General features: G+C 36.5%; 1 protein-coding gene across 1 annotated transcript in view; it reads right to left on the minus strand.

Annotated features, from left to right (window-relative positions):
* The window catches only part of LOC149830317 (E3 ubiquitin-protein ligase HOS1-like), a 46,762-nt gene that overhangs the window by 14,209 nt on the left and 19,841 nt on the right, over positions 1-12,712 (minus strand). Inside the window, exons 7-8 of the mRNA XM_090015784.1 lie at positions 5,044-5,565; positions 1,447-1,578 (exon numbers count right to left, since the gene is read on the minus strand). Coding sequence (XP_089871910.1) covers positions 1,447-1,578; positions 5,044-5,565 — 654 coding nt within the window. The remainder of the gene's footprint in view (positions 1-1,446; positions 1,579-5,043; positions 5,566-12,712) is intronic.

A 12,712-nucleotide genomic window follows, 5' to 3' on the forward strand; every position in this document is an offset into this window, starting at 1 on the left:
TTAGAAAAGAGCATTTGAGAGGAACAATTAAGATGACCTATGTGACTTCCGAGTGTTAGCTGGCAGATTTTTTCACTAAGGCCTTACCTTTACCTTGTTTTATTTCTCTTCTTAGCAAACTTTTGATTATCACAGTTTAAGTTTGATAGAGATTTAACTTGTATAGTTATTAATATATACACATGTATATATATATGTATATGCATTATGTATATATGTATTCTTAGGATTCCTATGTATTTCCTTTTTCTTTGTATTTGTAATATGTCATGCTCATTAGGAGCATTTTTTTCTTTTTCTTTTTTGTAATAGGTCATGCCCATTAGGGGCATTTTTATACTTTTCATTTTTAGAAAGGAGCATTTGAGAGCATATAGAGATGGACTGTCACTATGTTAGAAAAGAGCATTTGAGAGGAACAATTAAGATGCCCTATGTGACTTCCGAGTGTTAGCTGGCAGATTTTTTCACTAAGGCCTTACCTTTACCTTGTTTTATTTCTCTTCTTAGCAAACTTTTGATTATCACAGTGTAAGTTTGATAGAGATTTAACTTGTATAGTTATTAATATATACATATATATATATATGCATTATGTATATATGTATTCTTAGGATTCCTATGTATTTCCTTTTTCTTTGTATTTGTAATATGTCATACTCATTAGGAGCATTTTTTTCTTTTTCTTTTTTGTAATAGGTCATGCCCATTAGGGGCATTTTTATCCTTTTCATTTTTTATTTGTTCTAGCTGTTGGGAGTAGCCCAACTAGTTGTTAGGATAGTCCAACCAATGGCTAGTTGGGCTAGCCCTCTTGCTCCCTCTATTCTCTATATATATGAGATCTCTCCCATATATTTTGTATGCTTTTCTTAAGCATTTTACAGTGAATAAAATATTACTTTTTTATTTTTTTGGATAGGCAAGTTGGGGTTAGGCAGACCCCCACCAGTTATACAACCTTACCATTGGGTTTTGAACTTGCAACATCCCCAACACAAAGAGACATGCACTAATTGCTCCTACCAAACAAGTGAAACCCCTATTGGTTACTGTTTTTTTATATTGTTTGTGCTCTTTTGTGTGCCATTGTGAGCTATTGTGAGTGTTTCTTAATGGCCTTGCATTTGCCCACTGGTGGCTAGTGTATTGCCCTTGTGGCCTTGTGCTTGAGCACTTTCTTGTATGCTCTTAGCAGCACTGTGAGTGTTTTTATTTGAGATTTCATTACATGTCTTATCAACATCAGTGGCTTTTCTTACTTATAAACTATTTCACAAATAATCTCACTTAAGGAGATAATGATCTATTTATTTTGGAACATAAGCTTCAGCCATCAGATCTGAGAAAGGTATCTTCGAGATTGAATGTCTTTAGAATCTGCTATATAGCTAAAGCTGACATCATACTAATCTTGAACTTGGTTGCAAGAATAGGAAAACCTACCACAAGTCCAGTTCTCCATTGACTAATGGATTTTATCTGTGATACCACTCCATCAATGCTCTTTGAAATGATATTGTCTTCAAGATTTTGAAGAGTCTGGTCAACCTGATATGCTTCAACATAGCGGCATCGCTGAAATGCCAACAACACAATTACACCAGCCAATGAGAAGACACCCAAAAAACAATAATAATTGATGATATTGTACAGAATATCAAAAATCACAAGAAATAAGATGCTTGAAAAGAAACAGAACAAGAATAAGACAAGAACATCAGCTATTCACTAGTTAGGGAGATATGCATGTTCCTCTACAGTTGCACCACCCTCAGCTCGTATATCAAGATGAAAAAAAATGTTAAGCATATCTCTGCAACCCAATCATTGCAGAAAATTAATACTACAAGAGGGAATTGAAAAGTGATAAAGCTACACGTTATCTCCAATCCTTAATACTCTTATGTCAATGGTGTTTGCAGAAAGGAAATGAAAAAATTATTCACGTTCATTGATTTAAGAAGCACGCTTAATAATAGAATTGCTTCCATCTATTAGGAGCCCAAAACAGTCAGTCCATGAACATTGAATAGCATCTACAGCCAAACATGAATGGTTTGTAGCTTTGTACGTACATTTGTAAACCAGTCCGTTGATGACTGAAAAACAACACGAGCAGTTCATAATAGTTCAGAACCATCAACCTATATGAAGAACGAACCTGGGTAGCATGTTTGCTTAGTGAAAATGAAAGCACATTATAGAACCACCCTATAAACTTTTACCCATCCTAACAACTGGGTCTAGTTGTGTACACAGTGATCAACATTTGGAACAGCAATTTTCTTACCATGAAATCCTCATGACAATTTCAATTTTATAATTTTTCTTGTATTTTAAAAGGGACTTAAAAATAAATTACTTTAAATATTAAAAATATAAAAAAGAATAAAAACATAAAATATTTTGTGTTAAGGTGTTAAAAATAAAATCACAGATATCACAATATTGTTTTGCACATAGGTAGCAGTGCAGGTACAGGGTCCGACAGTGGAATTTCTAAAAGGATGGGTACGGGGGTATGGCTACACACAAATACATAGAAAAATACAAAATTATAATATATTTTAAATGCTCTACAAATGAAGTTGTATGACTGTTAATTACGAACTGAAAGTTTAAAACATGTCAAAGATATATAATTAACTAATAATTAAATAATAAAAGAGTATATTGTTAGCTTTGGATGCTTTTGATCTCGAATGTTAATTACATGTCCAGATCATGAAATGGATAAAATGGGTCCAAACAAATCCCAAACCCAGTTGACTGACATCAAAATACCCAAGTACCGGTGTGGATATAACATGAATATGACAAGGGCACAGTTGGGCTAGTAGAAGTACACATGTTACAAAAAACTATTGCACTTTGTGGCATCCTGTCAATATTTGTCACATAGGTTTTAAGAGATTTCAATCCTCATTGCTTCATCTTCCATGTCACATGGATACAGGTACATGTGCATTGTACGACATGGGTACTACTAGTACAACAACATGCTTTTCAAAAGAATGATGCAGGGGTACAGCTCTGTGTGTGTCTATGTCAGGGTTACAGGAAACACTATAGGACTCAGGAAAGCGCGCATTTCGGAAGTGCGAAACGCTTCGCTTCCGAAATGCACAGGGAAGCAACCCTTTTAAAATGGGAAATGTACTTCCTATTATGGGGAAGTGTGCTTCCGATTTCGTTTTTCACTCACTTCCCGCTCACTTCCCAATATCAGGAAGTGAATTTTCTTTTTTGGGGGAATTGGATTTAACAATTTTTTTTTTGCCCAATATCGAGAAAACTTGATTCCTATTGGCTTCCCACTCGAACCCTACGTCGCTTCCTCCCTCTTTGCTTCCTCTTCGCTTTCAGTTCGCTTCTCTTCTCCCTTCCAAGACGATTGCCAGTTCGCTTCTAAGTCGTCCCGCGCTTTCCGCTTCCTAAAATTTTTGAAGTGCCTTGCTTCCCCCTTCCGCTTCTTGAATTTCTTCCAGCTCAAGCTTTCTCAACTGGCAACTCTGGTTTGTGTCTATACATACATACATATACATAATATATGTATATATATGTATGTATATATATAGAGAGAGAATGAGCAATGAAAACAAAAAAATATATTGAAAAATATATAGAACACATATACACAAATATTATATGTATGCACAATATGCAGTACATGTATATGCAAAAGCACCTTAAAGCACCTAGACCTGCTCCTTGAAGTGCTAGTGTCAACAAGGGTATGCTAGGCATTTTGAGGTACCCACGTAGCATAGTTCATCTTATATCTTCCTTCAAGGGGATAGATATTAAGAAAATTACAAAAAATGGTCTTACTAACAGGGTTTATATGATGAAAAATGACAGTAGTATAACTAAAATCTCTCTCAAAAAAAGAAAAAAGTAGAAAAAAATGATGGCTAACCTTCTCCACACTGACCACTATCCCAACTCCTTCAAAGGAAAGATTTTATAACAAAATGTTACATAGATTAAGGTAAAAAAAAGCAACTCAAACAAACAACAATAATAAAATAACTAAGATTCTCCCACATTTGGATCCCTATTAGTTAAAGATAATAACAAACTTATTTCATAAAAAAACAACAATAATAGCAGCGATAAAAATTGCTTGAAGTCCCAACATGGGTTTGAACCAGATTCGAGCCCTGTTATGGTTCGGATAATAGTTCCAGAAGAAACATAGTCCAGTCAGATTCAGGCCAGAATTTGGTAAACAAATATAGTCGGATTTGGGTCAAAATTGGCTCAGATCATAAGTGGATCCAGGACTACATTGTGAGAACTAACTTGGATCCAGATCTGGCACTAGGCCCACTTTACATAATTCAGATCTCAAGCATGACCTGACCCATTTTCTTTCTTAAGTAAAGGTTAGGGCACCAAAAGTAACATGTATTAGAACTGTTATTTGTTTGACTACTACAATTTTCTGTGCACGCATCCAAGTTTTTATGCAGACTAATAGACTGACGCATGTGTTTGTGTGTGTGAGAGAGAGTAGATAAATCAAAGATGAGTTCGATTCCACAAAATTAAATTCAGATCCCACAAACAACACACACACATGTGCAGAAGGATACAATAACTTTGCAAAAAGAAGACATGGATTACTTGACCACAAAAATACATTGGACATAAACACAGTGAAGATGCAACTTATCAATAACATGAAAGAACCAAAACCAATTGTATATACTTGCAGTATACTTATGTTTGACAGTCCTAGTTCTGCAGTACACACACACACACAGAGGCCCAATAAAGTATCCCTGAGGCAAGTGTAACTCATTCATGTCATCCCAAGTGCAATGGTGCTCTCTCATCACCATAAAAACATTAACTTGATGACATACCAAGCCTGTTTCTCACAAATAATGCAATGCCAGATTCAACATGGATCACCAGCATCATTAATGTATCCAGGATGCATGGATCAATTAGGTACTGAGCCCATTACCAAATTCGATATCTAGTCACATGTCAAAATTTTACTAAAGAAGTCAATCATTCTGAAAAAAATACCTGCAGATAGTACACAACAAGAAGGCTGCCGGAGGTTGTTGACAAGTCCTGAACAGCACAGTCAAGGAGGCACTTGCGTAAACACTTTTCTTCATCAATATTCCAAGGTAATTCAATCATTCTATCCACCAAGTTCCTCCGAGTACACAAAAAACATATTTCTGTTACCAAAACCTCCATCTGGTCCCTCCAACCACAGTAGCCATTTTCTAGATTGTTTACGAAAGCAGATTTATATTGCAGTTCCTCTTCTTTCAATCTAGAGCAGTGTGCTCTTTGGTACATAAATGCTTGAGTCAAGAGCCCACACTCAATTCTTACACGAACTGCAGTTACAGCTTCACGAAGTGGGACCAATTGAGTTGCATCATGCACAGAATTGGTATATGCACTCAAGCCATCATGCCCAGAACAGCGTAAAACCATCAAAGCAGCGTCTGGCATTTGCCTTTCAAGTAGTACTTGAGCAATCTTTGGATGTGTTCCAGGACCAGCAATTTCTGGTAGGAGACGGCAGGCTTCCTGGGAAAAAGTACAAGTGATACAGAAAAGAGGTATCCCATCAAACAAATAAATAATTGACAATAATTAGACAGCAAACAAATATAAGAAAAACCCTAGACCCACAACAACAACAAAATCAATTAGGAAACATTAAGGCAACCTCTGGTAGAGTAGTTAGAAATTCTAACTTATGTACGCTGAATGCAAGCATCATTTCAAGATTTAAACTAACTACCATAGCAGTGCAGGTTGATAATTAAGCCTATCAGACCACATTTTTGTCAACACCTTTTTTTAGAAGAATGTTTATTCAGACATTTATGCATATAGACATGCATAAACACCATTTTTTATGGATCCTTAAAAAAAATATCAAAAAAAGTGTGGATCGGCCAACCCACCTTAGGACCAAGCTACCAACTGCCCAAGATGTGCTTCTAAGTCAACCAAAATCACATGATTTCAGTTAGAAAATCTCACTCATAAACTTTCCAATTTAATATTAATAATAAAGAAATAGTCGGCAAAAATTATTGCAACTGATTCAGCTGAGACACTTAACCTAAACTAGGAAGCATTTGAACTTGTATGCAGCCTTGCACTTACTTTTACAAGTTTTCCTGATATGTTATTGCACTGATTTTTTTATGCATGGGACTAGACAGGATTATTTTAATTATTTGAACGAATGCACATTTTGTTGCACGCAAAATTCAACAATATGTGTTTTATGCTAATGTTGAAACCAACAAAGGTAACACTTATACATAACAAGGTACACTAGCCAAATTATCATGATTTATTAAAGGCTGTTGCTAATATATGAAAACAACATTATAAAGAAAACACTGCAGAAGTTCTGTTGAATCCATATAATTATATATTATTGGAAATTCTGTAATTTTCTTAACTTTTTTTTGTCCCGATTGGTCCTTCCTACGCCCAAAATCTGAACGTAGGCTCGGCTAAGTCTGGTCAAGCCCAAGTCTGATCAAGGCCCTCCTAGGTCCAAAATCCCAACCTAGCCCTAGTATAATGCAGGCTCATAATTATAAGGATCAGAATTCAGAAATAAACTGTTGCATATGGATGGAAGATCTGATCAAATCTGATCCATTTTCCACCTCTCACGGAGCGAATTGGTTTTACTCTTCTTTTAATTGTTGTGTGTTCAATATTTTACAAAAATGATCCAACACCAAAATATTGCAGTAAATTGATAAGAGCACCAAAAATGAAAATATCATGCTAAAGTTACAGAATTATCATGATATTTACTTGAATTTTTTTTTTGAAACATTTTTTTTTATGTTTTTTAGTAAAATATCCAAGATTTTCATGACAAAAACCCTTTCTTTTTTAACCCTCTCAAGAAATACCTTCTTTGGTATTATCATGAGATTGACATTTGTGACTATGGTTTCCACATAATATTTTTCTTCACATGTAGTTGTACAATTAAGTATTTTATAAAGATTACAGAAGGGACCATAAGTATTAGAAGGTGAACCCATGTTGCTCTGGATTCCATTGGTCATAGACAAAAGATACAGCTTAATAACCAATACTACATCCTTTCAAAAAGGGAAAAAGGGTATTGCAATAAAAAAATAAGGAAAAGAAAGCTCATAAACCACATCACAATTCAAAGAATTTGCTCTCATAAATGCATAAAATCATGAAAACAATTCATAAATACAGCTAATATGATTAATTAATGTGACATAAGATATATAGCCATATGCCTGTGTATACTGAAATATAAATGTCCTTTGAGCCATGTCCAAGTATGTCCCTTTTAGAAAATTTCCATACTGCACATTTACCCAAAAAAATCACAAATATCTACAAAAAATAACTACCATGCTTATGCATGCCATGGGTGAAATAAATGACAAAAAATATTAGGATAGTGTTCGAACGTATTTACTGCTCCTAGTTATTTATTTTACAACAACAACAACAACTACGCCTTCATCCCAAAACAATTGGGGTCGGCGATATGAACCAAAAAAGAAAATCATTCTAGGTCCTCCACATGAATCCTTCTCCTCCAATCATTTCTATCCAATGCCATGTCCTCGGTGAGGTTCAAAGCATTCATATCCTTTCCTATCATCTCCATCCAAGTCTTCTTAGGCCTACCTCGACCTCTTTTGACTAATATATTTTTCCATTTGTCCATCCTTCTAACTGGAGCATCATTAGGCCTTCGCCGAATATGTCCATCCTAGTTATTTATTTTAAACAATAAATAATAGTTGGTAGTCGTGCTTTTGTTTAAACAAAAACAACATCCATTCTCAAAAACAAAGGGAATGGGTTCTTGTTTTCCTTATTTATGCATTTAGCTTTTTTTTATTTTTTATCAAGTTCCTTTATGGCTTCCCATCAACCTGTCACATGGGTACGGGTACGGAGAGTATGACACTACCATTTTAAAATTTGCGGGTACGGGGACAAGGCTATATATATAAGAAGATATTTTAGGGAGATTTGGGGGATTGATGAATTTTCCTTAAAAAAGGAGGGGCCGGTTTGATATTTTTACTTAATACTTTTATAAAGCAAAAGGGGAAGGGCTTGTGATGTTTACCCTCTCTCTCTAGGAAGAAGAAGACTGTGCAGGTACACCTCTCTCTCTCTCTCCGTGTGTGTGAGTGTGGTGGGGGGGGGGGAGGTCCAACTAATAAAAAAACCCGAAAACCTGAGTTTAGAATCGGGTTTTGGTTGAACCTGACCCAAACTGACCCACAATGTACTTGTGCCGCACCCGGTACCCATACTCATACCCAGGCGTGTTGACGCAGGTACAGTGAGTTATCTGTTGTGTCTGTGTTACATAGCCATGAACCCTTCTTCCACTCCACCATCTGCCCTCTTCTCCATTTGTTGGTGTCGCATTGCCACATGAGCAAGGCATTCAACAAGCAACCATTGAATTGTTCAAGCAGTAATGCAGCACTTTTCTTGCTCTTCTTTCTCTTATACTTTAATGAAATATGGGTTTATAATAACAGCATCGCTCATTCTCTCTATGTCTTCCTGATGACAGAATCTAGGGTTTGGATTTGGGGATTTACTTGGAAAGAAATAGGCGTATCCAGTTATTTTCTCTAAGTTTTTGGTTGATGGATATAACTAAAAAAGCAGTCAATGTTGCACATATTAATAGTGTCAAACTGCTTCCTTGCTCTCTCTTGAATTTACATAGATTTTATGGCATTTTAAGCTGTGGAAAATGAGCACACCTGTATGGCAATAGCTATTAATATTGCCACTCTATATACACATTATCCTTTGTATGTTGAGATTATAACTTGCCTCCTGACTAAGAAATGCTCCTTGTTAAAGACCAGGGATAGTTTTGTACACCTCACCGATATTAATATTATTACTGAGGCTACCTTTAGGTGGCATGCTTATAACTATTATAAACATCGACAAAGGTTTAAGCATGAAGGGTGAAAACCAATAACATGAATGATGAAAGACAATTCTGTATCCACTTTGTCAATAAACCGATGAAGGATCCAGAGCAATGGGCCGTGCCACTTCATCCTTCATAATGAAAGTAGGAACAAAAACTTGATTTGCTGCTAATGTAACACCCTAATTTGAGCTGATTAATACAAGTACAGGACTAAAGATATAGCCCCTCATCAATCAAGAAGATTAAGGGGGTCATGGATGGTATAGCTGTCTTATCCCTCTTTATTATTCTTCTCCTGATACCACTAGTTGATACTAAATATACACTTCTTACCTACAAATGATATTGATGCAATCACCACTGAATCATAAAAATGAAATACACAACAGGCATTCTCAATATATGGAAGAAAGCAAGCATCAACAATATTCAGATACTTTTGCAAGATAATTAAAGATCATGGTTCTCATATAGAGGACAAAAAAAGGTGCTTCATGGATTTCTTATTTTTTTTCTTTGAGCAACAGGGAAAAGGGAAATCAGAATAAATAGAAGTGGTTATGTACCCTGATAGGAAACGTAGGACTTAGGTCCACAAGAGATCCAAAAAGAACTCCAAGCACTACAAGAATATGGGTCAATAGCAGCGACTCATTAACGGTGACACAAAAAGTCGCCGCTATTGATGGATTTGAATTGCAGCAATAATGGCGGCTTGATATATCGCCGTTATAGATATGTCTATAACGGAGACTTTATATATCGCCGTTAAAGATATGTCTCTAACGGTGATTAATAAATGTTGTCGTTATAGATTGTCTTTAACGACAACATATGTGGCCATTAAATATTGCTATTAAAACACTTTCAACGGCAAAATTTAATGGCTATTAAATATAGCAGTTATTGATCAATAACGACGTCATTACGACATCGTTATCATAGGGTTTTACTCTATAATGGAGACCTTGTTCGTCGCCATTATCAATGTGTTATTAATGGTCATTGAGTCACCATTATAAATCAATAACGGTGACACTCTAGTGTCGTTGTTAATAGGTTTACGATATAACGATGACTTACTCTATAATGGCGACATGAAAAGTCGTTATATAGTATAAGCTTAAAAATTAAATTTGATAAATTGGGCGGAGGGGGGTCGAACCCCGACTCTCTCTCTCTCTCTCTCTCTCTCTCTCTCTCTCTCTCTCTCTCTCTCTCTCTCTCTCTCTCTCTCAACCCCGTGCATTGGCCGGGCTAGCCCACCAGCGAAGAGGCCACTGGCGACCAATGAGACCATCGACGGAGAGGCCACCGGCGGCCAACGAGACCATCGACATGCTCTCTCTCATGAACCCTAACCCGATTTTAGGGCAGGGGCGTGGGCGCTCGAGGCCGAAGAGGGTGAATGGATGCTTCAAGAGTGACACCAGGAAGAAGAGGAGGGTCTGGACGATGGGGGCGCTCTCTGAGTTCCCCTCGCTCTCCATCGCCGCCGCATCCAAGCCCTCCCGCAAGAAGAAGTCGCAACCCATCTCTCTCTCTGAGTTCACCACCGGCAAGGTCATCACCCACGGAGCAAGGGTTCGTTTGGGAGGAAAGAAGTAGACGTGGAGCGAGGGCTCGTTTGGGAGGAAAGATTTCGGGAATGGTAGGGCGAGTTCTCATGATTCAATTTTGTTTAGCTTTCCATATTTTGGTTGAATGGAGATATATGATTGAAGGAAATGTCAAACTTATATTTGTTTCATTGTGACCGAATTTCTATGTTTCTGGATGTAACTACTTTTCATAAAACATTTAGTTGTAGATGGAAGGCACATATCTGATTTATTCTGACTAAATACGTAATCATCAAATTGTTAATCAGATCTATACTTTATTTTTGTTGTATATGATTTTCTGTGAATGATTGGTGCTTCTTGTTTTGAATGAATTGTCGATCTATTTTCTCTGTTGGAGAAATCTGCATTGGGTGATGTCTGTCATTCTTTGTTATAAGAACTGGATGCCAACATAACAGAAAAAAAAAAGGACAGTAAAAATCTTGGGGAAATTATTCTGATAAAGGTACAAGCTGTTATGTTCCATTCTGATAAATCCCGATTAAGCAAACATTTGTAATTTTTGGGGGGTGCTTTGTTTGACATCTCCAGATTCTTTATGTAAATTTCAGGATGTCATTTTACCAAGGGTGTTGGATGAGGCGGTGGTGGCTAATCTCAATTCAATGATTCATTCCAATAACACTGTGGTGAGTTCATGGAATGTTAAGCCAAGATAACGACTTGCAAAATGGTTTCATTGTTCGACATGTTTTATGTTCTCTAGGTTGTATTGTTGTTGAAGGATGATAGCAAATTTATACAACTGTTTTTCAGATTGACATTTCCAGCTACCACTGCAGATTCGAAGAACTTGGTAAGTTTGATCTGTTTTTTATTCATAGTTGCCTTAATTTAAGTTAGTTGTGCTACTGTTGATGTATATGAAGAAGTTGGGATTAGAATGATTATTGTTTGAAGATTAATGGCATATTAGGATTTCAGATTTCTAAATCCACAGATTTATTAGATTGTTGAAACAAATGCCAATATTTTATCATTCTGTTATTTGTTAAATGCCAATATTTTATGGTTTGGTGAGGGCTTACTCCTAAGGCTACACTTACTTGACTTTTGGTTGTTTCCAGTATTTTATGCATTTATTGTAATATTTTGTTAGTGGTAGGTTTTGGGTGCAGAGCAAAAAATATAATTTTTTTCGCTGCTACAGCCTATAGCGGTGACAAAAACGTCGCCAGTATAGAAACGGCGATAAAAAGTGGCTGTCTAGTTTTGGCCTCTATTGATTAATAACGGCGACATTTATATGTCGTCGTTAAAGGGTACACCCAATAGCGGCGACTTATCCTATAAAGGCGACTTAATTGTCGCCGTTATAGGGCCGTCGTCGTTATAGGATAAGTCGCCACTATTGGCTGTATCCTTTAACGGTGACATATAAATGTCGCCATTATTAATCAACAGAGGCCAAGACTAGACGGCCACTTTTTGTCGCCGTTATAAGTCTATAACGGCGATAAAAAGAGCAATAGCGGCGACTTTCTTCGCCGCTATTGATCCATATTCTTGTAGTGAAGATAATGCAGCACTTGTTGAACTAGATGAATAACTTAAACGCCGAATTGCATGAGAACTTCCCCTAAACTTGGAAAGCACCAAACTGTTGTGGATCTTAAAGGACACCAAGGCATTAATTGATCACATCTGTTTCCACAATCTAGAACTACTGATTTGGAGGACAGAAAAGTAAATTTAGGTACACGAGGGTGCATTAATTCGTGGCTTAAACACATAAAAATAGAAAAATAAAGCATAATCATTTTCCATTGTGAACTTTCCAAATGTTGATTTGTGTAGAGAAAAATCCTGAACAGTTTGCCCCAGAATATGAGCCTCAAAAATAATTTAGCAACAGTCAAGGTTAGAAGCAGTGGACAATGGTCTGACCGAGTAGGGAAGCTAATGACACAGTCTACAGGCCAATGGAGCGATCATAACCAGTAACTTCCATGAGAAGCTGAACATGGACACAAAAAAATAGAGCAATCATAACCAATTTCTCATGAGAATCTTTTCTGATAACATAAAGACAAATGAGGCATGAATAAGTGGCAGTTCTAGAAAGATGGAAGTGAACATTGGAAGGAGATGAAAGGTGTCTGTGAGA

Source organism: Nuphar pumila, chromosome 8, assembly GCF_984573655.1.
Source record: "Nuphar pumila chromosome 8, dmNupPumi1.hap1.1, whole genome shotgun sequence".
Taxonomy (NCBI): Eukaryota; Viridiplantae; Streptophyta; class Magnoliopsida; order Nymphaeales; family Nymphaeaceae; genus Nuphar; species Nuphar pumila.